The 24,293-nt window shown below is 41.1% G+C and overlaps 1 protein-coding gene across 1 annotated transcript; it reads left to right on the plus strand.

The window, feature by feature from the left end:
• The first annotated feature begins 974 nt into the window (after window positions 1–974).
• Window positions 975–15,881, plus strand: LOC121658960 (p53 apoptosis effector related to PMP-22-like). Its single transcript, XM_042016599.1, has 3 exons — window positions 975–1,420; window positions 15,082–15,225; window positions 15,499–15,881. Exons 1-3 carry the CDS (start codon window positions 1,210–1,212, stop codon window positions 15,711–15,713), a joined length of 570 nt encoding a protein of 189 aa, XP_041872533.1. The 5' UTR covers window positions 975–1,209; the 3' UTR covers window positions 15,714–15,881.
• Window positions 15,882–24,293: the final 8,412 nt, after the last annotated feature.

The following is a 24,293-nucleotide window of genomic DNA, read 5'->3' on the forward strand; positions in this document are numbered from 1 at the left end:
ATTCAGAAAAATGCTGTGGAGTTTGCAGTTCAAAAACAGTTCATGGCTGTCACATTGCACCATGAGAGCTGCAATACAATAGCAAATTTCTTTGAGTAAATGTGGTCAGTACTTGGATGCAGCCCCACCTGACAAAATCCACCATGTGAGCAAGGGATACTTTGCATCCTCTGGGCTTAACTGTGTTTCACACAAACCAGCTTTGATCAAGGGCTGCAGCTGCTTTCACATGTAAATGCATTTGGGCCCTACCAAAAGACTAGGTTGTAGCACGTGTTAGTTCAAAGGGAGAGTGCAGGGAACACAGCAATATGGCTTCGGAGCTGACAGACAGAAAACTCTGCCCTGCACTCCCAGGGCATAGATGGCTCATCCCTGCGTTGCTCTCAGCAGCCGCAGACAGGCTCTGACAGGCCCCAGGCAGTGCATGTACAGCCAGATCCACACACGGGGAGTGTTTGTGAGGCTCAGCCAAATCAAAACTCGTGTTTTGTTCTCCCAGTAAGGCTATATCCAGATCATAATATATTTTTAACAGTAAACCTTGGTTTTGTTTTCCTCTGTACTTATGCCCCAGAAGGGGAAGAGAGGGCAGTCACAATGTTTATTGTCTTAGCTTTATAACAGCTATGGGAATTTCTTTAATTGTAAAAAATAAGGTATGGTTTTATTTTTAAATGGCGTCCAAGAAGGACAACTTACAGCCTCCAGGTGGCAAGTTTCAGAAGCATCTGCCATGTCACGCAAATCGTTCCCTCTCATCTCTGCTTTCACCTGCCATAGTGCAAATACCTTAGAAGATAGAAAGGTGTAAGCAGAGCTCTGAGATGCTCCTGCTGGTGGGAATGTCAGGAAGGAAAGTGTTAAATGCTGAGGATAAACAGCTCCCGATTTGTTACCTAGTCAGCAGGGCAGAGAAGATCCCACAGATAAACCCAGCCTCGAAGCTTCTCCCCAGCTCAACTGGTTATTGCTCAGCGGCAGCTCTTACTCATCTGAATCTAGGTGGAGCTCCTTCCCTCCCTCCATCCCTCCCTCCCTCTCTGCCGTGCCTGTCCTGGCTGAAAATCTTTTCTCCAACATCTGCACACGCGCTCATAGGTACGGGCACCACCTTTCCAGGAGCTCTGCAGGAGCACCCATTGCTTTGCACCGCTGAGCCTGTGGCAGAGAGGGACATCCTCATCCCACCACCACCTGACCTGAACCATGGTGAAGTACGGCCTTGACTACACGCGCTGCAGATGGATCCTTCCCCTGCTCCTGGGCATAGGAGTCATCTTCGGTATCATTGCACTGGCGGGCAGGGGCTGGCTGGAGTCGCAGACCTTGCCCTATGTGCAGCAAGCGTCGCTATGGCAGAACTGCAGGAGGACTGCCCAGGGTGGGGAATGGAGCTGCGAGTCCCTCATGGGCTACGGTAAGCGCCTACAGGGGTGGTGGGGAGCAGGCTCTGAAGCAGAGGATCACATCCCCCAGATCACCTTCCCTCAGCTCTCCTAACTCTATCACCCAATATCTGGCATTTATATATGAAGCCATGGGCAATAGGGACTGTCTCTGAAATGCACCAAGGCTTTTGACTAACTGGGTGAAGAAATAAATGCCCTCACACCCCTGTGCAGAAAAAAAACCTAGCAGATTACATAGTACATAAAAACCCACACATGGTATTTTACCAGTGCAGAAAATAACACAGGATTTTCTTCCTCTCTTAGAAGAAGCTGGTAACCTCTTCTCACTAATCACTGCTTTTCAGAACTTAACGGCTACTGGTGATCAAACATCCAAACAACAAGTTGTGTGGGTAAGCCTGGCATTAGTGTGACAAGCGGGTCTGAGTGCCAGGAAAAGGGAGGTAAAAATGTAGGATCGTAGGAAGATATTCCCAGGGAGTGTCAGGCTACAGAATGCTGCCCTGAAACTGCTCCAGTAGGTGGGTCGTGTGAAAGAGTCTCCTTGTGATTATGAAAGAGAGCTTTAAGAGATGAAAGGATTTCTTGTTCGTACTAAGTTTTGGGGAAGCATGCTATTAAACATGTTGACCCAGGTACAATCTTCAGCTTAAAAAGATATAAACCACAAGGGTGGGAGAATACCCCAAGAGAAGGGTCACTCTGGATGTGCTCTGTTTCTTTTTTTTATTTCCTTTTTTTTTCTTTCTGTGTATTTGCTATTGGCCATGGTCTGAAACAAGTAATTGTTAATGAAGGGCGGTTAGCCTGAGCAGGGAAGAAAGTTCAAGAGTTGTTACAATTTATGCTAATTCGAATTACAAGGAAGAACCTTTTCCCTAGGGCTCAGAATCTCAGCTGTTCTTGTTAAAAGTAAGCGTAAAAGCACTTGCTGAAGCAATCTCAGGGATCATTTATTACAGCATTTCAAAATTGTTCCTGAAGGTCTATTGTATGTCATGAAACTCTACCTTCTATGCACAAAATTCAGCTGTAATGAGTTAATTGTAGCAGGCCTCTGTGAGTGTAGGGCTCCAGGCATGGCCAGCTCCGCTGAGCATTACCATGCAGTCCTGCTCTGTGGCTGGGCTCCAGCATCAGCTCTGTGGCTGGGCATAAGTCAAGCCAGCAAATTGGCCTCTGCTGCATGGCACTTGAGAGCAGGAGAAAGAACATGATCCTTAGTACAGGGCTTCTCAGTCCTGAGTTTCCTCCTAAGTTTCCTGAAAAGCGAGCCCTCCTCTTGATCTCCAGGTTAGGCCCTGGAGAATGCTGTGAATGCCAGCTTTAACTGGATGGAAAACAGTGAGATGTTTCACCTTGCTTCTCTTGATAATGCAAGAGAAATTTCACCTTAGTTCCAGGACCTATATAGGTGTTTGGCATTTCACTTCCTTCCTTATCCTTCCTCACTCTCATAGCCTTAAATCCTGCAGCTATATGCCCAGTTTCCCACTGGACAGCATCTAGAGACAAACCAGGAAGGTCATCCTCTGTGTGAACTGTCCTGCAATGTCTGGGGTTACCATGAATCTCATCCACAGTAAGTCCAGCACTTTTAACACAAACATGTTGGACTCAGTATACACATGCAGAACATTACCCAGCAGGTACACTGGAGTTTCCACTGATGCTTCCAAAAGCATTAGAAATGCTGTTCATGAGCTGCATGACTGCATTATGCCCTAAGTAGGCATGCATCTATCATTTGACCTCTTCAAGGTGACTAGATACCTGGGAAGCCTAAGCAAATCCTCAAAATCCCCCTGGACAAAATTTCCAGGATATGTCTGGCACAACGGAGTCACTTAGCCAGTGAGAGAATGTGTGAAGGCTGTAGGTAAACAATGTGTGCAAAGGCCAGGTAACAGTGGGCTACCCTGCCAGGCTTCTGCCTCAGACAGATTATGCCACTAAAATGCAGGTCTTGCCCTTCACAGGGGTGACTTATCCCTGACCCAGGAGACTGACTGTTAAGGATGCAAACTCATGTCACTGTCCTGATCCTTTCCAGACCTTTCCCTCAGACACCTTCTCTCCAGAGGTGGGATGTGCTTAGATCCAGTCCCATTCTCCATTTTTCCTTGCTCAGTGACATGGGGTTGGGATTTTTCTTTTGTGACTCCCACCTTTTCTCATGCAGGGCAGAGATGGCTGATGCTGGTCTTGGATTCCACCCAAAAGACCAGGCCGTAAGAGCATCTCACTTGTGAGCATCCAGCTTTTGTGTTGAGCCTGATTTTACCTGCCTTAGTGATGAAATACAGTGTTTTAGCAATTCTGGGATTACATTTATCTACTATGCTCCAGAAAGGTCATGGAAAACAGCATTCAGCATCATGTTCTGTGGGATGTTTAACTTTGTGCCAAGCTAAATACAGTGCTGGTTAAACAAAGTGTAATTACACGCCTTCCTGAGTGCAGAGACAAAAGATGTCATGTAAACATAAAGGACAGAAATGTTTTACATCCTTCCTGAGATGAGATCTCTTTTCCCCAGTCTGTTCCACAGTTTCCATCTTGTTTCTTCCAACCTTTACTCTCAGCTTCCCTGCCTAATCTGCATTTGGCTGGGTAGGTTCTGAAATTCATCCCTCCTGCAGGGGTGGTTTCACTGATAAACATGGTATGTATGTGTACCCCAGCAGCTGCCAGCAAATATTGCCAACATGACTTGGACAGTGTAGTTATCTTAATCCACTACAGTCATCTTCGTCCTATCATAATTAGATGTAATTGCAACATCCTTGCAAGTTGTTAATTATAATGTGCAAATTCAAATCAAATTCTGCACGTGCAGTGTTTATAATTCCCCTTGAATCTCGGCTGTTTGCCTTAAGATATGTTTATACCGTCGCAAGACAAAAACCCAACATCAAGGTTGGTTATATTGGCAGGGAAGGAGGCTGAGTATTTCATTGGCTGCACCAGGGGAGTTTGGAGGCTTTGACTTTATTTTTCTTTTTTTTTTGGAAAGACAGCACTTATCTTCTGTGAAAGCATCTGCTCACCTGTGGTCTTGTGCAAAGTTTATGAGCTCTGTGGAAAGTGAGAATATGAAGAGTTTACACACTCTGTTATCTTCTCCAAGACTTCAGATCATCTGCTTTAACCATATGACACTCATGCAGACTTTATCAAAGACTTTTGCTTTTCAAGCATATTTAGTTCAAATAAATAGAACTTTCTAGGAAAAAGTATCCAGTGCATTAGGACACTTACTCAAAATGCATGGACTTCAGGATGAGGGACAGAGAGATTCATTGCTCTTGCTCTTCATTGTTCTTGCACTTGAAAAAACAAAGGGCTCAATCTTATGACATGCTTGAACATTTACAAAGAGAGATGAAGACTTTTTGGATAGATAGTGAGCAATATGGAATGTATCTGTGTGGGACATGGCTGAGCTTACAAAGAAAACACACAGGTTAAACCCCATCATGATGCTGGCACAGCACTCCTCTGTTTTTCTTGTTCTTCAGCCATATTACCTGCCTTGAACAAGGTGTGTCTTGCAGACCTGAGACATTTCTTCAGTATGTAATTTATTCCACTGCAGGCTTTGAAGATGTTTAAACATGTGTAGGTAAATACATAAGAAACATTAATAATCTTTATTTATGTTTAAAATAAATAAATAATTATTTAAATATAAATGTATATATCATAAGTATATCAAATTATTTATATAAATGATAATTACCAGATATTTCAGGGGAAATAACTGACTTTATTAGTCTGAATGTGATGCACAAAGGGTGAAAAACCTGTGACTCCACTTGTCCCATCTTATTTTCCACCCAGCCTTGCAGCTCTTCCATTTGCAGATGCTGCCATCAAAACAACTGAAAGTTTAAAGCTCTAAATGTATGTTGAAGAGATCATCTTATTTGCATAGTGCAAACAGAAATCTCAGGGAAAAAAATCAGGAAAAGGCATTTCCACATGGCAAGCAGAATCCACATCTTCAGTTTTTTTCACATCATAATATTAGATTATAGCTTTTTCCTGGGATGTGTGGAGGGTTTTGTGGCTGTGGAGATTAGTGGAGGCATGAATGATTTTGGCATCTGGAAAAGACACCTTCCTGCAGCTTGTCTTCCAGGCAAATAATGGGCAACTATGTTCTATGTAATTCCAGTTTTATTTTGCTCTATGAATATGAATGCAATACTACAATATAAGAAGGCTAGTATAGTATGATCATAATGAACAAAAACTACTTCAAATATGACAGCAAATAAGTAAGGCTACAGGATAAGTGAAAGAAGGAAATGTTGCAAAGGTAATATCCTTTTGACAAAAAACATATTCTGCATCTCCATTGATGAGTAGACTTTCTTCCCTGTTTTGTCTGTATCAGGCTTTTGTTTCTGGGGAATCTTTTGCTACAATGAAGCACCATTTATTATTCTGGAGGAAGAACAATATGGAAATCACTTACTAAAAATCCCCAAATAAAGATAAAACAGCAAGATTACATGGTGTGGCTAGGATCAGTTTCCAAGCAGCAAAGCCCCTCTCTTGGTACTACATCTACCACTGGCCTTGCACTGCTGGCCACACAGCTCTCCCTCTGGAAAATTACTTTCTCCATCAGAGCAGTGACTCGTCACACCCAGGCACAGGACAAACCAGACACCACATTTTGCCACTGCCACACTACCTACATAAAACTGCTTTTCCTTCCCCCACATTCCCATAACATCTGACAGCCAGCACCTAATCCCAGCATGGGGAAACCCTTACTTGCCTCAAGATAAAGCAAGCACCCTGAGCAGAGTGACATGGGGACATTTCCAGAGGGACAGGATGGGATACAGCAAGGCCTGGGAGGAGAAACAAGATGTCCCAGTGGCTCTTTGACATCTGAGGGTGTCTGTACATTGGAATAGAAATGAAGTAAACAAGTAACTGTGCTTTTGAAGTAGGGACCAGCTTAAGTCATGGGGCCTTTATTGCAGATTTTTCCTGAAGTCAAGGTTCTGCACTTAACAGCTTTCAGATTTGGTAAAATCCAAGTAGGTTTGCAAAAATGTCTTTGCAGCTGGGAAGGAGGCTGGTGAGGTTGCTGACCAGTTCAAGGAAGCCTGTGGGAGAGCCCAGGATGGAGCCCAGCTCTGCCCTGTGCATGGCCTGGATTAAAGGGCAAACCGTGACTCCTTTGACACAGGGTGAACTGAAAACGAAAGCCTGCTGCTTCTCCTTCTGCATTGTAGCATAAAACAGTTATATTTATATAAAATGATTGTCTGTAGTTTTAATGACACTGTTAGAGAAGCATACAGTTTCCTAAGACATCATTTTTTAATGTTACCTGAGACTAACCAGTGAGAAATGAGATTACAAGATTAGTTACTGAATAATGTAGAATACTCAATAATTATTCAAAGCTTATAATGAGAAAAAATACAGTCTCAAACATATAGCCAATGAAAAAATCACAACAGTGTATGTAAGGAATGATGCAAGAAGGAAAGAAAAAATTCGATTTTTCCCCAGCTTGTAGGAGACACTCCATTGTTTCTAAACAGATATAAGAGAAGGGAATCAAGGCCAGAGCATTTAATTACCATGACAATTTTTATTCCTTATCTGCAATTGCTAGCATGCTTTTCCCTGTAGTTTTAGAGTTTGTCCTTTTATAATTTCAGTGGCAGATTCATTTAATCAGATTCTCTTCTAAATAATAGTAATGCTCTTGAGCAATTAACTCTCCAGAGGGCAATTGCACTTGTAATCCCACCGTTTATTATGCAGCCTTCCCTTAATAATTACAGTTAGATTATATGGAAAAATAGCAATCATGTGGAGCATTCTCTTCTGCCCACCAGGAGATATGAACTTCTGGTGCCGAGGATTTTAAGATCCTCAACAGTTTGCATTGTCAGGCCCTGAAGTCCTTGAGAGAGGATTCCACTCACACAGGAGGCATCTCTGCTGAGAGCATGTGGAAACTTGCAGCCAAACTCTCCATCCTTTTCACCTCTTCTCTTCCTCTAGTTTATTGAGGTAATCTGATACAGCAGGGCTATAACAACATCTCCGTAGCCTGAACAGTGATAAGAGCTGCAAGATGCATTTCAAATTCCACTGTAGGTTTGAACAGATTACTTAAGTAGGAAGGTGTTACATAGCAAAAGAAACAAAACTCTCTGAACATTTTTTCACATTTCTGTATCACTTCTCACTAGCAGCTTGTGTTGTTCTGAGAAACCTTAAACACACTGACTCAGTGAGAATTGTAATGCCATGTTTCTTCTTTGTCAAGTACCATTACAGAATAACTCATTGCTCAAAAATTCCCAGGAACTCAAAGCAGCTTGTGGAGTGCTGACACTAGCTTGTGTTCCAGAGGTTTCCAGCTTCCTTCTACTAGTACTAAATAACACTTCACATCACTTCAGTCCTGCTGAATTACTAATCTGAAACTGAATACATCTAATGTCACCTACTGTGCTGACATATGCACGCTGTGCCAAAATTAGGCCCCCAAAAAATAGGAAGTCTCTGTGCAGTTCATTTAACAACCTCGTCAGCAGGAAGCAGCAAGGGACAAAGATTTTTCAGGATGCATTGTAAAAGCTGTTTCATTAACAAGAAGAGTAAATAAATTCAATATATTTTTATGAGCACTGAGCATGACTTCTGCTTATATGTTGGGGTTTTTATTTTGAAAATGGTAAAATTTTGCTTCTACCAGAAAATCAGATCCAAGTCCACAGCTGCTGTCTGTTAGTGGTAAATTCCCTAGTGCAAAAGGTGACTTTCAGCAAGGTTTCAAAACAAGTTTGTTCACAGCATAAAAACTGTAGATCAAGAGTGACAGCAGATCTTGGTGCACATGGAAGATTTAAATTCAGTGTTCATTAGTCCCAAGTGACTCTGGGAATATGAAATTTAAAAAGAGATTTATTTTGAAAGGTTCCACTATTTTGATTAAAAGTCCTAGTTCATAGACCGTGTTATCATGGAAATTGATTCTGTTTAATTCACATTAAATGTTTCAACCCACTCAGGGGTAATTAGGGAGCAGGTACATTTTGCTATTCTCATTAACTGAGCTTATGTAAATGAACCGATTAATCAATACCTTACCTGTTTCATTTACCTGACCCTCCCAAACCCCATGGACACATCCAAGTATAAGTAATCCTGCTTTAATTTAAAATAAATAGGAAAAAAATAGGAGGAAAAAATGTTACAGCATTAAAGTACATGAGGCTGAGCTTTAATCCTGAGATTTTCTCAGCGTGTGCACCTGCTTCTGAAGATAATGTGAGATAGGGGTACTCCCTGACTCTCTCATGAGCAAACCTTTAATTTTGAGGCACTGTGTGTGCATTATTTTTAATAGCTAACTTACTCCCTTGGTGCTCCCTTTGATGATGGCTCTACACCCTCTGCCCCTTCTGCCTTCCCAGCACTAAGTAAGCATCAGGGAGCAGCCCTCATTAATACAAGATTTGCAGAAGTCAAACTTGTACTGAGCTTATGATGAGATGAATCTGAACCACTCCCTCAAGACGTAACTGCTCCTCCCCTCAAATTCAAGTCAGAATAGCTTCTAAGTTTAATTGCTTACCTCAGTAAGAAAGGAGGGTTGCAGATTACATAAAGGCCTTTGCCTGTGTTTGTTTGTGAGTGAAGTCAGTGGTGAGGAATTAATAGGTATTTCATTTAAAGGAGTTAAAGCCCACCAAGCCACACTGAGCTATCACTTTAGCATGCAGCTATGGACAAAACACTGCCTTCTGCTAATACATACTGTGTTTTATTGATAGAGGACCTACTCATAAAGGTTCTGGTTTTTAATGCTGTCGTTTAAAATCATTATTATGGGGTAATTGTCCTAAAGTCCTAATCCTTTCTCATTTATATGGGCCCTGTTACTAATCACAGAGAAATTTTCACGATGACATTATCCTAGTGTGAACCTAAATAGGTCATTCTCTGTTTCCATGGTTGTCTTTTAAATAGTGGCAAGCTAAATGCTGGTTCCAGCTCACATAAAAATGGCTTTTATGTTATGAGATAATACTCTGTTATTGAACCAGAAATACATATTAACAGCCAATGAATTCTAAAAAAGTAATGCTAGGGGGAAAAGAACAGAGTTACCAAAGAAGATGCCATATAGAAAGACTAAAAATTCTGTATGCCACTTCAAAAGACACAAATTCACACACAAAAAAAAAAATCCAAAGAAAAACCTCCAGTATTCACTACCCATGGGAAAGTTATATGGAGAATGAAGTTGTTTTAAGAATGATCCAGATGCAATGAAGTCAGAAACTCAGGAAGTAGTACACCTCCGATCATACCTTTGATATTGTTTTCCTCGTTTTATTCCGTTCATAAATTATCCATGACTAATATGTGATTTTTTTCTCATTTGTACAAACTTCCTTTGAAATAATTTTCAGTCAATGGCTTCCAGTCTGCACATGCAGTTTATTCATAAGAAGCTGCTTTTGATAGTTTCCAATTTATTTTGGCTGTGTACAAACACATGCACACAGGTATTTCAATGCCAGCTCACGTGATCAGCTAACAATTGCAGAGATCATAGCGTGCATTTGTTTTCAGAAAGAGCGCAGAAATTTCCCAGAGTTGGCATGTTACAGAGTCAGTATTTCCAGAAGACAGGATTTTCCACGGGGTAGTGTTGCACAGGTAACACAGGAAATCCAGAGTCCTGATGATGTGGGTTAATGAGTCTGATGGACCACCTTAAGATTCATGCTAAGGGGACACATGTTCTGCTGCAAACGTGTACTTTCACGTGGAAACTTTCTTGAGGAGAACAAACCAAAGGGAACCATTATCCAAAGGGGAATTGGTAAAACCTGGCCAAAGCAGTTCCTTTTCAAAGTGAAGCATGTGCTCTGCAGTGTTCGCCACACCCTGACAAAGAACATCAGGTTGAGAAACTCGAGTGAGTTCAGCTTTGTTTCCAAAATAATACTCTTTCCCTTTAATCAGAGGGATGTTAAACAGGCTGAGTTCTGCAAACTCAGCCTAGAAACATTCTCATTACATGCAACACAGAGATGAATCGCTACCACTGCAGATTTTAGTTCTCGTAAGAATCACTTTGCCAGACTGCAGCTAGAACTGCAGGGTTTGTGTTTCTTTCCCTGGGTGGTATGAAGGATAACAGAGCAAAATATTAGTCTGCTACATTTTCTTTCACTCCTCGCTGGTTCTTGTGAATTAAAGCTACCCTTCCTCAATTGCACAATTCACTGCACCGTGAAAATGATCAGTCAGCAAGAACCTCTAGATAATTGTTGGTGTCTTTGAGCTGGCAGTAAATATTTGTTTTTCTTTCCAATGCTAGTTGTGTATTTAGCTTCAAGCCAAGAGGAAAATTTAGAGAATTATGTTCTTATTGATTATACAAGGAGCAGTACTTCTGAACTCTCTGGGGTTGCTTTCAGAAAATGTCACCTAAGGAGAGACTCAGCAGTTCATGTGGTGTGGGAGTACCAGATTAAGTAAAACATGAGAATGTTATTGTGAATGTTTTCCCATGTTTTGAAACACATACACTAGGAACATAGACACTTGTATTTGTCATGGGGGAAGTAGAGGTCACACACTGTTTTCAAGACACAGCAGCTCTTTTTGTGAAGGCACCATTTGGAGCATGAAAGATGGAAGGCTAAGGAAATACTAGGTTTGGTGGTTCAAAGTTTTGGCTCAACTTACTGCTGAGCAAGAAAGTTTGTTTCTTTATGTGTGAAGTGTTTACACTTTCATAAACTGTAAAATGTGTGAGGGAGTAAAGTCAGGAACGCAGGAAACTGGAGATGTTCTTAGTCCTGGGTGTCTAATTAAGTCCATCAGCTTCCCTATGCTGCAGCCAGATACAGGATAATCAGAATGTGTTTATATGGTGCAAGACAAGAGGTAGTCATGCTGCCTCCAAACTGAGATAGCTGTAATAGCAGAGTAATACATCTGTTATTATTGAATTCTGTCTCAGCTAATTATGTTGCTCATAAGATATCATGAGCTCTGTCCTGGCATGGATGGGCTCTTTCTGGTCTCTAAAGTAGCTCAGGTGTCTTCTGACACAGCAGGGAGTTATAGAAGTCAGGTGCTTATTTTCATTTTCCAGTGGTCACATATTACTGTATTCACTTTGGATAGCCCAGACTCTCACAAATCATTGCTGATTGACTTACAAAACACTGTTATCAGAAGCACTGTCCTTGCTCTGCTTGAGACAGGTTTGAAAACATGGGTTCCTCTTGCCTGTTTGGAGTAGCAAGGTCTTGTTTAAGACAAAATTGCTCAGCTAATTGCCAGTTAGAAGGAGTTTTGAAGAGCGGGCAGTGTGTAGCTGCCCACAAACTCTTTCATAGTGTCCGCTGGTGTTCTTTCAGCTGATGCAGGAACTGGAAAAGGGAGAAATGGGACTGGCACCAAAGTGTTACAGGATCCTGCTGGTATTCAAGGACACTTCTGTATAAACACACATTTGTTTCCTCACAAGCACATTTTAACTCGTAAACAACCAAAACATCACCGCCATTTTCGGGACTGAGAAAACAGATCTCAAAAATTGCTGAATATTTTCACAGACTCAGTTTGATATCCTGTAACCTGCTGCTGCCTCTGTTTCAGTTTTTGATTTGGTGACAGGTGGACTGGGCCCTATCAGCTTTTAACTGCCCTCTCTTTACAGCCAAGAGTACTTTGAGCTGGTGTTGCACCTGTGAAGATTCTTTGGCCTGGAGTTCACATTTTTAAGAAAAAGCTTTGCAGATAGAACAATTTATTTATATTTTTTAGTCAATGTTAAGGAAAAAAACCCCAACAACATTGGAAGATAAGAAAATATTTGGGTCCAAATTAGCCACTTGCTTGTCAGTGTTTTTTGACCTCTGGCATTTTTAAGGAATTTTAAGTCTTAGTTGTATTGGTAAAGAACTAAACTACTCCAGTACTCCTGGCTGGCAGAAGATGCAATAAAGAGTTGCAATTATTGCTGCACAAAGCCTTTGTTACCTTTTACTCTAGAAAGGTAAGGTGTTTACACACTGGTCTTAGGCTACTGATAGCTGCTGCTTTTTGTGAAGGACAGATGAACTCAGAATACTGTTCCTCAAAAAAACCCATAGAGACTCACTCTTCCATATGCCTCTACTGCCTTGGAGCTGTGTATTGTCTTTCTTCCAACATTGAGGGGCTTTTTTTCTCTTTTGTAGAACTTAGAGCCACAAAATTGGCTGTTAGGTGATTGAGCAATGCCTCCAAATGGTGTAAGCATCCTGCAACAAGCATGTCTCTTCTTGCCATATAGCCAGTGCCCAGCGGGCTGGGTGTGCGCCCAATCTGCTTCCATACAGTCACAGCATTTGGAACACTGCTTCAGGAAAAACACCTGGGTGAGCCTGGCAGAGGAGGGAGGTGCTGGCATGGGCAAGGTGCCACTGCACATGGCTGCAGCCACCAGGCACAGCCACCTGAGCGCCCAGCCCAGGCGCTGCTCCCACCCCAGGGCTTGGTGCTCTACCATCAGCTGCTCTTGCGAAGCAAGGCTGAGCTCTGGCAGATGCTCTGGCAGAGGGTGAGCTGGAACCCCCAGGATTCCTGGTGTGTCAGAACTTTCTGGGCAAGCAGCTGGGCTCTGAGTCTGCTCTGGGAAAGGACACCCGTTTGCCTGGGAGTCTTGTACCTAACCACAAGTTGTGCACCTAAGAAAAAACATCACCTCTAGATATTCTTGCCATTTCACCCTTTTACCATAAGTATCCAGACCTCTCGTATCCAAGAACAGTGAGGCCACCATTGCTGAGAAACTTCTCTTATGGCCAGGTGCCCCTTTTTTCCCCTGTTTTAAAGGGGTAACAGAGAGGCTGGGAATAGGAGCATCTTCAATGGGGTATATTGAGCAGTGTAAGAAATTACTCTTCTTAACTGTTTCTTCTGATACACTGCCTGAGGTGCTGTCCTCCCACCTGGGCCTCCACACTGCATACTCTGAGCCCCCTGTAGACTCCCAGAGAGAAGAGTTTGAGCTAAAACACTGGGCTAGAAAATGAGATGTAAGATCACCTTTCCTGTCCCTTTCAGTCTTCTCAGGCAGCTGCCTGTTTACTGAAAAAAGAATCCAGTTGAAAAGCCCTATAAGCACACAGGAACTTTGTGGAATAAGAAAGACAATGGGCATGGCATAAAACTGAAGATTTAGTGCAATAGCTACAATGGAGCAAGGATCATAAAGTAGGGAGCATGTTGAAAAGCAAACAAAAGAGAAACTGGTTTTGATGGACTGAGGGGTGGAAAAGGATAGCTGGAAAATCCTGATCCATTTTTCTTGCCTAATTGTAGTGGTGGTGTGGGCCTTGGGGAAAGACAGATTAAACACCAAGCTGTCACTCACTGGGGACAGGACGGCTGCTTTCATGCTTACCTGGCTCTGGTCAAGGGAAAGGCAGGACACTTTGCATTTTATTACTTCCATGCTTAAAGCAAACAATTTGATAGGTTACTTACTCAGTTTCAGAGGGAACTTTTACTGAACAGCATGCACTGCATTTAAGTTGAATTGTAATCATTGTCAGGGTTGTTTGGGCTGTGATAATTTTTTGGCACTGCTGCTGCATATATTTGATTAGAAGCCAACACTTGACAAAGGCATAGTGGCTAGATGAGGAGATGAAGTCTATAGATGCCTAGCAGACTGCTTACTCAATTTAATACACAATTTAAAATGTGTCAAAGTGGGTTTTTTACCTCCAGAAGAAGAGACACTTTGATCTCTTTGAGCAGTAGTTGCTCCTCAAGACTTGAAATATTAAATAAATATTGTTTTTCCAGTTGTTATGCCAACACAATATGCTTTGCTCAAACACGTTATAACATAAATTTTTACAATTTGAAAATGAAAGAATTGATATCCTGAACAAGCTTTTGAATTGAAGCAGTTCTAAATTTGGGCCAAAATCAGAGATCCAATTTCTCTACAAAACACATTCCAAATCCTTATCTCCATTTAGGACACAGAGCTAAACTAAGGCTGAAAGGCAGAAATCACTGATTTTTGACATTTATAAGCTATTTCCACACCTTTAAGTTTGCCAGATTGGTAGTGCTTTTATAAACACTTTGTTTCAAAGGAAGATTTTTATTAGTTTCAGGAACAGTTTAATTCTCCTTGTCTGTGCAAAACGAAGCTGGTTTTATGGCATCTGCTGAGGTAACATTTTGCTATTGAAGGACAGGGTCCATTCTTAAATTTTTAAAGCCATTTTTATCTTAATTCTTAATTGTTAAAACTAAAGAGTAAGCTTGCACCCAAGCCCCCATTGCACTCTGTGTGAGAAGACAAAGCTGGAATTTTTATGCATTCTGCACTTAGTGCACGATTTCTTGTGGAACCGAAATGTTCACCTATAAGGGAAGAGAAAGCTCCCATGCTTTCTTTCTTGGGAGATGATCCTCTTTTCACAGGCTTTAAAATTAACCTTTAATTACTAACCAGAGAAAACCAGCTTTTGTTTGGTTTGGGGTTATTTTTGTTTTGGTTTTTTTGTTTGTTTTTTTGTTTTGGTTTTTTTTGTTTTTGTTTTTGTTTTTGTTCCTTTCTAATGTATCTTCCTTCTGATTTCAGCTTGGGGAAGAGCTGCTGCTGCCACCTACCTGGTTGGCTTTCTACTTCTAGTCATCTGTTTTGCACTGGCCATCATAGCATTTGCCATTGACACACTTCGGTTCAACTTCATTCGTGGGATCGGAGGCCTGCTCTTTGTGGCTGGTAAGGCAATACATGGAGTCAAGCTTAGCTTGTGCAGATATATCCATACTAGAGCTGGTATCCCCCTCAGCTGATTCTATACCCAAGAATTATGTTAATAAATATTCTATGCCTGTGTGCACCTGAGATCTCTGTGAAAAATCAAAGTCTGTCATGGCACTGGATCGATTTTTGGATCCTCCAAAATATGGAGGGGTTTAGCTGCAGGGATTATGGAGGAAGGCAGTGGTGCTGGGTGGTAAACATTTTTTTTGTTTTCTCCTGTTTCTTCAGCTGTGTTCTCCGTCATGGGCCTGGTCATTTATCCAGTAAAGTTCTCATCTGAAATTGAAATGACAGGAATCAATATGTTCAGCTGGGCCTACGGCTTTGGCTGGACCACTGCCATTATGGAAATATGCTTGGGATTCTTCTTCTGCTGCCTTCCTAACTATGAAGATCAGATCTTGGGTAATGTCAAACCCACATATTTTTACTCTTCCCCATAAGCACCAGGAAAAATGTGTTCCTGTTCCAGAGATACCTGACAGACTAGCTACATTTTTCAGAATATTGTCATCAGATGTTAGTAGAAAAGGCTGGAAACTTTTCTAATGTGTGTAGAAAAATGGAACTGGCATCTGCAATAAAGTTATCTACTCTATTTTGGACCTTCATATCTGATGTGGGTTATTAGACAAAGCACAAATGTTAAAACCCCTTGGTTTTCCTCATTCATTCCCATGGGTAGGATTTATGTGGATTCCATTACATCTCGAATACATTCGTAATTGTAATTAAGTTCAGAAAAACTTATTAAACTGGCAATAAACAAAACAATGTGTATCATCTTCCTGAAGGAAAGCAACTCACAAAAATCCCATTTTGTATGTATCATCTTTAACCTGAAGATTTTGCACATTTTTCAAGAAGATAAATGCCTTTACCCACTGACTGCCAAAGTAGTAAAGTACTTCATAGATTTGCTTCTCTTTTTCATTCACTCACATAAGCCATAAGGACAGAGTAAACAAGGGATTAAACTCCCTACCAGAGCCAGCATCTTGACTTTTCCTCATTCACATGTAATGTATATATTTCCAAATATTTGCAAGAGTAAGCAAGGACCACCACTAAACCCTGAAGAATCCTGGTGTGCCATTGCTGGTGTCAGTACAGAGTGGGCAGAGGAAGAGGGGATTTCAGGCCCCCTGTGCAACCTGCAGACCTGGTTTGATAAAGCTCCTGAAGTGGCTTTCTTCTTGGGTCTCTGACACTTTTTTTCTGCTGTATCAAAAGCTATGACTTTTAAATACCCTGTTATACTGGTCCAGCTTTTTTATCCAGTGTGGGAAGGTCAGGTATGATTTCCCTGCACCTCAGGAGTTGAGCTGGAGCAGTGTGAGAGTAAGTATTATAGAGTTGCTAAAAGGCCCCTTTTTTGTTCATTTGCTGTTCTTACGTATTTTAAAAGTATGAAGTGTATACTGTCATATGTAACTGTAAAATGCATTTTTAAAACCCCTTACCATACTATACTAAGCTCTCATAGAGAAAATCACATCATAAAACATCTTCCAGCATCTTATACTCCACAGTGCCTCAAGCCTCAATATACTGCAAGCACTGAAGTATACTTAAGATGCTGCTGGTTTCTGCCTTGCTAAACCTAACTTTATAACATTCCATTTATTCTCTTAAGTGAAAAAAATGGATAATATGTGATGTGGAAAAGGAGTCTCATCTACATTCTTAACTACTGAGGTTTATTAGCTTGTAACACATCTGCAATTTTGTAACTATGTGTACTATGAAAAGCCCTGCCAAGTGTTTTTTGTTTCAACAAATAAGAGGTGGAATATTTTTTAGTTAAAACTTCTTGGTAGCTAAAATTAACAAAGGCACAGGGCTTCACCTGGGTTGTTTGGAGTTTTTTGGTTGGTTTGTTGGGTTTTTTTTAGCAGTTAACTCCATTCACTTTTATGGAGTGTCTCCTAACTTTGATCAGTAAGCGTGGGAGATGGGGAGAGTATGAACAATGGGGAGAGTACATGCAACAAGGAATAGTTAGACAAGAACATGTAAATACTTAAAAAAATACTTCCTAGCTGGAAGAAAATCCAAGTGAAATACAGTTGAGAACACAGTTTGTATAAAATGACTTACAATTCTTTGTGTAATATTATCCATTCAGGAAAAAAAATTATCATAAATATTTTCATTATGCTTATTACACCTAATAAAAAATTGTATCTATGTATTGTTTCAAAAATGAGTCTTAACTTTTGTTCTCTACTGAAAGTGGGGAAGTATGGAAGCCCCCAAAGCCTCCTCAGGCACCACCTTGGAGTACCTGAGTATGCTGGTTGGAATTTGACATTCAGCATCACAACTACAGCTTGTGTTACTCTTCAGCCCTATGCTGGCTGTCTCCTGAGGCCTTGTTCACAAGCCCATGAGAATAGTGGACACTTATGGACCACTCTGTTTGCTTGTGGGCTTATGGTGTTGAGTACCTACAGACATGATTCTGTGCCATGATGTGCTACAGCTCGTTTTGGCACGGCCGGTAACGCACTCGTGTTCCCTGAGCAGGAAACCAGCACGGTCCTGCTCAGTGTGTTTACTCCAACAGATGTGGCAATCCCCTGAGGAAGCTAAAGGAAACTTAAGCAACCACTGTTTGTATTTACAGTTTCTTTTGCATTAGCTGGACACTGACAAAGCACCCCGAGGTGGGGAAAGGTGCACAAAACAAGGTTTAGGAGTGTGACTCCAACCTTGATGAGACAGCAGAACATAATTAAAAAGCAAAGAAAATCTCCAGTGATCGTCCCCCTTCCTCTCTCCTCTCTCTTGCTGATCTCAGCAGCTTCACCACCTCCTCTCTTCCCTTCTTCTCCTCCTCCTCCTCCCTTAAGGTGCCCCAGCAGTGACAGGGCTGATGACTCTGCAGGGCACAGCCCCAGTCCCCATTCCCCACTGCCACTTTTCCCTTCCTGGGAGAGAGGAGGAATGAAGCAACTTGCTGACCCCAGCACAGCATTAGGGACTGTAGCCTGGCTCCCTGCCCCCAGCCCTCACTGGAAAGGCTTTCCCTTAAAGAACAAGGTGGGCGAGTGTGTATCCAACAAGCAGAAGTATCACAGGCACTAGTGCTCAAGTGAAATCCTGCCTTCAGGGTAGTTTGCTTCCAGTCATGCCAGGCCAGTTCAACACAGATTCCTAGAAAAACACATCCAAAACCCTGCATCAGAAAAACAGTGAGAAGAAGGACAAAACTGTTTTACAGATGCCAGTGTTGTTTCCTGTGACTGCTGTAACAGGGGGACATGGCAAAAACAGCATGCAAAATATGCATTCTGATAGAAAAGGAAGCTGAATCCAGGAGCCAAGGGTGTCGTCAATTTATTAGATTATTAACTATCAACTGCTAGGTTATGAACTGAATTGTTAAATTAGTCTACAATTTAAGGTCAAGTACAGCATTAACTAACAAAGTTGTTCGATTAATTTGAGCTAAGTCACAATCAGAAAGCTTGGATTTTCAAGCGAAGGAGAAATTAGACGAAGAGAAGACATCTCCTTAGTTCATCTCTGTTAGCCAGGGTTCTTGCTCCAAGTCTTGTCTATAAGAGGAAAGGGCATTTAAACAATAAGAGCAGCACAGTAAAAGACTCAAAGTGTCATTGTATCCAATGGCAATGCTAAAGAAATAGCAGGGAAGACCAGATGTCTGAAGCTTTTGGGAACATTAGGTCTGCTACAACAACGGAAATAAAGATGACTGCTAAAGGCATTGCTACTGTTCCTGTCAAATTAAAAATTAGGGCAACATCCTCCAACAAACATGTTTTATCTAATTCAACTTTATTACTGAAAACCAATGGAGAAATTGTGCTGAAAACAAATGAAATGTCAAGCAGCCCTACAGAGCTACAAACTGAAAAGAAATAAAGAAAATCTCCTGCTCATAAGTTAATATGTTCAATTTAATTTCTGATGTTTCTGCCAGAGCTTGAACATCTTGGTCTTTTCAATTTTCTCCGCATATCTCCATATTTCACTTTACATTTCTCAGGTACCTGCCATTTGGTCTTGAAACACCTCCTGCTTAATCAATAATTCAAATGCAATCTAGTTCACAATTGTATTTGTTGTGCATATTTTGTTGTATGAACGAATGACAAGACTTAAGTTTTGACCCCATTGACATCACTTACAAAACATTTGTTTATTTTTTTGAGTGTAGCATTTCATTCTTGAAGTGAAAACCCTTTATTTTATATGTGTTAAGATTCAATAATACCTCTAATGGATGCTCCCTTCAGCAGCTGTTTACTTCTGGAATAGAGCACTGGTATGGACAAGGTAAGAAAGACCTGACATATCATTTCCAAAATAAAGGACAATTCAATGTGTGTAAGATTAGCAGAATCTGGGTCATAATTAAATAACTTTTTGTTAGATGCACAACATGGTTGCATGAAAAAGAGTCGTCCTTCCTTTTGAGGCATTTCAGTTGTGTGACAGTTATTACTCCTTATAATTCAATCTCTTGGAACACTTCCTTGCACATTTCTATATTCAGTGGCTTTCTCTGTGTTCTGAAGATAAATAGATTCAAGAGAATAATGAAACGAACAAGCTCCTGATAAGGGAAAAAGGTATTGGCCCATTTGCGCGCTGTTAGAAAGGAGGAATCAAACCATCTTGCTAGGACAGTGATCTGAACAAATAGTTCCTTCTGGATCATATTGGAAATTCCAGGCTGAGAATTAAAAGACTGATAATAATGGGGAAAGAGAGATTAAACCAGTTGGGTCTTCCTTTATCTTGTTCCACACTGTCAAAATATTGCTTTTGCCAGAAATTTTGCTTTCAAGAAAAAATTGTCACTTTGGTGCAGCTCCATAGGAATGTCTGGGCCCCAATTTTATCTGCAAAATGCTTCAGTGCTAAGTGCCAAAATCCAAACAAGCACCTGAATAACCTTAAGGCTGCAGATGATTCTGATGGGGCCATCAGAGCTGTTTTCATAGGTTGTTCCTTAAATGACTTGATGTATTAGGTCTCATATGCCCATCTGCACACAGTGGTTAGTTCCACAGATTTCCTGCATGTGAAGTGATGCAGTAATTCTTTTTTTTCAATTTTGCTTTTCATTTTTCATGATCAAAGTGAAAATGTGGATGTATCATAGGATTTTGCATGGTGTTGGCTGGGTGTGAGGAAAATTTACAGGAACAACTTTCAAAATAGTTTTCCTGTTTAAGATAAATGTGGTTAGATTGGATCAAACTGTCCTCTCTTGGGCAGCTTTTATGATACTTCCTTTTACTTGTGCCCTAGTTTGTCCAAGCCATCTGGTTTTTTGTAAAAACTGTTTTGTGAAAACTCACGCTAGTATCATACTGAAAAGAAATTATATTAGGTATCCATGGAGAATCCATCATAAAGCACTTTAAATAGCCCTTGATTGTTCAAATGCAGATCAAACAGAGAGGAAGATGTTGTCTGTAGGATTTTTCCACAGATAGTGTAAGCCCAGAAGAAGATTCAATTAACTATTGACTGTAGACCTGGCTTACATGCCCAGCTCCCCATTTCTTACAAACTAACAGGTGCCCTAGAACTTTGCCCTCAGGGGAACATCAAACAAGTAAAATTCAAACAAGAAAAATGAAGGAAAAATATTACATAAAGTATTTATATATACGCATCCATAGTGTCACAATTTAGTCCATAGCTGACCTCAACATGAATGAGGATGGACCAAAGTTGTGTGAATCACAGTTGGGGCTCTGCTGTTATTTCCAGTTTTTCATTCTTTTATTTTCCCATATGGAATTCTTCTCACCTCACCTCTGTCAAGCCTTACTGCTTTTTTTGTATCTGTCCCAATTTTACCACACCCGGTCTTAACAAGCACACACGTGCTTGCCATGCTCATATCTGAAGAATGATATTAATTCAACTAGGCTTTTATCCCTTAACCCTCTTTCTTTTCTTCTTAAATAAGAGGGCTTGAAGTAATAAAATCCTGCTGACATTAGGAAAATTGGAAGAATGGGGATTTTCTCAGGCTGTTTTAGAATTAACCCACAAAAGAAGAAAGAAACAAGAACTGAGGTTCAAAAGAAAAACCCAGTCCAGTACAAAAAGAGTATCCCAAAATCTACTTGCAGTCTTGACAGTAAAATGGCTTGGGGTGATTAGCAGCCAAACTACCTTTATGGCTCCCTCCTTCATGTGAGTGCGTACTCCGCGTTGCCGTGCAGTTTCTCACTAGCTTCAACAAATCTTCTGGGCACTGGTTTCTGAATCCACCAGTATGCAGAGAGAGGAGCTGCCCATTGCCTCTGCCTCCTATAGCACCCAGGAAAGGGAGTTTTACGGCAGAAGCCCAAAGGACTCATTTGGCCCTTGTATGACATGGCTGGCGTCCTCATGGCAGGATGGGATGGTTGCCCACCTGAGTGGAAAGCTTCCCTCTGTTTTAACCTACAGTTCCAAACAGGTTACTAGCAAGTTGAAGCTGCCATTTTATTCATCTGAGAGGGTTTTGTGAGCAGGCAGAGGAAGGTTAGAGATTTGGAGACTCACAGTGCTTAGCCCAAGAATTTTGTAAATTAAGAATTCACTGTGTCAAGATGTACAAGCTTCCTTAAAATACTCCCGTGTATAATTCACAGAAAAAGGGAGGGAACAGACACACCTATTTATCTTCATAATTGTTAGGCCTGATGCTTTGACACCACGAAATATTCTTTGGGTTAGTAACAAGAGGATGAATACAAAGAGCTGAAACTTTATGCTTTGTCCTGAGTCACAGCCACAGGTGATGATCTCCTGAGTCACCAAGTGCTGTCTCTGGCTGTTAGAGAAAATTGCTTATTATCTTGTTCATTATCTTCTCCAACTCTGCTTTGCTGTCCATTTGTTACAGGAGGCTGATTTGAAAACAATCTGAGGGTCGGCCTCTGATTTCCATCCAACATGTATCACTAGCCAGAAGACAAGAGCACCTCTCCTTCTGGCACTGCCTCTGGCAATACCCAGGGGCAACATTGTCACCTCTGAGCGTTCCTCCTGCACAACTTCTTGTCTCAACTGCAAAAACTTGCATTTTGACTGCTCCACACCTTTCAAACCATCTTTCTCCAAGCAGCACACTGCTTTCCAAATCTGTGCTCCTGTCTCAGCTGCTGCCTAATATCCCATGACTGCCACAAGGGGTAATCACTGTCATCCCCAGTAGTGTCTTGGGCATCATTTAAGTTCCTCCTTTCTCTTGCTCAGCCTAGAGCACAATTATTCCGAGCTGGCCATGCAGCAGCCAGATGGGGAGCACTCCTCACTCTGGCCAGGGTGTGACCAGGCTGGAGGGGAGCCTTCCTTGTTCATCTCTGTGGCAGTGCATGCTTAAAGAGCACCTAGGCCAGCATTGCAAAAAAAAAAAAAAAAAAAACCAAAACCAAAACCAAAAACACAAGGTTAAAACAAACTTCTTTGGATCTCCATCTGTGCAGTAAAGACAAGTAAGGGCACAAGAACTGTTTGCTAAAGCTCTTTTTGCAGTGGTGGACTTGAAATGACATGTTCTGCCTTCACCTCCCAAGCTCCTCAGGGCATTTAGGAACCATGAGTCCTTTAAAGGTTCAAAGGAAGTGGAAAGAATTCTTCTCCTCATACACTTCCACCTCCTCCCAGTGAAGCAACTCAAAGGTTGCTCTGGAACCTCCAACAGGAATGTAACTAACACAAAAAATCAAACCAAAATAGTTCAGAGGAGGAAAGGTGGCTTCAGGCATCGTAGTGGACTATCACCTCCTATATATAATATTAGTTTACACAGAATATTGCACAGATCATATACAGTGTATGCTTCGGAAAAGGATGGTTTGTTCTAGTGTAGTAAACATTGCTACAGGTGGTGTACCAGCTTGGATTAGTATTGGAAATTAGGCTTGATATTTATGAACCTTGTGTCATCAAAATGGTTTCAGCCTGAGCTGTGTTTGTTTGTAGCTTACTGCATAAAAAACCTCAGAAGTCTGATATCAATTTTGCCTAAATGATTGATTCTTTAGGGCATTTTTGGTTTTCTTTTTATTTAGCTTACTTTCATGGACATCGTCCCAAAACAAAATACCTATTTCACCTTCCTTTTCCTGGTGTATTTTTCTCCAGATTTTAGAATAATAAATTTTCAAAATGAAAAATTTGTATTTTCTTTCAAAGCATGTAGGCATGACATTTTAGGTATTTAATTTTTATTTTCCAGTGCATGAAAATATTCATAAATGACAAATTTGAGAGTTTAAAGAGATCAGAGAAGCTGAGATCTGATTTGCTTTGTAATGAGCAATCTATTTGCCCCTGAACTGGCCTGGTTCTATTGTAAATACAGTAGCTGCTTTGCTATTAAAAACAGTAGTACGGCTTATGTAAAGCTAATGTAATCCAAAGAGATTCTTTCTTTCAAGTCACCACCCAAACAGAAAGGCTGGCTTTGAAGGTTATCAGATGAGAGATCACAGAGGACTGAGCCAAGCTACAGGGCTTGTACGAGGGCTCCTCCGCACTTACTCTCCTGGTTTTGAGAGTCCCTGCCAAGTCAAACACAAACATAAAGACTTTTTGACAGCCTGTGAAAAACATTTTGAAGGCAGAGAAATGCCAAATAACACAGTACCTCTGCCTTATGCTCCTGCCACTAAAAATGTGATCTGTGCCTTGCTACAGCTCTACAGGTGTTTTAGTTTTCTAATGTAAGGGTGCTTCATTTTATGTGTATTAATATAATGAAAATGTAGGCTGGCCTAGCAATAAAAAAAATGAATGAACTAATATGCAGGGGATGTTCAAAAGGGAGTGCTTGTGTTGCCAGTCTCACAGAACTTTATCATCATGCTTCCTTCTTCCCCCATGGCTGTGGTAAGCAGGACTATTATGCACCTCTTGCAAGCAAAAAAATATATGAATTAATATCCCTCAGAGGGCAATTCCCATCAGGCTTTGGGACTGACAAAATACTATATAGATGCAAATAGTAGGCACCTAGAACATCTACTCACATGAAATTA

The sequence above is a fragment of the Corvus kubaryi genome, unplaced genomic scaffold (assembly GCF_017639235.1).
Source record: "Corvus kubaryi isolate FWS band 111438036 unplaced genomic scaffold, C.kubaryi_AGA036_p1.0 split3-73, whole genome shotgun sequence".
In the NCBI taxonomy this organism is placed as follows: domain Eukaryota; kingdom Metazoa; phylum Chordata; class Aves; order Passeriformes; family Corvidae; genus Corvus; species Corvus kubaryi.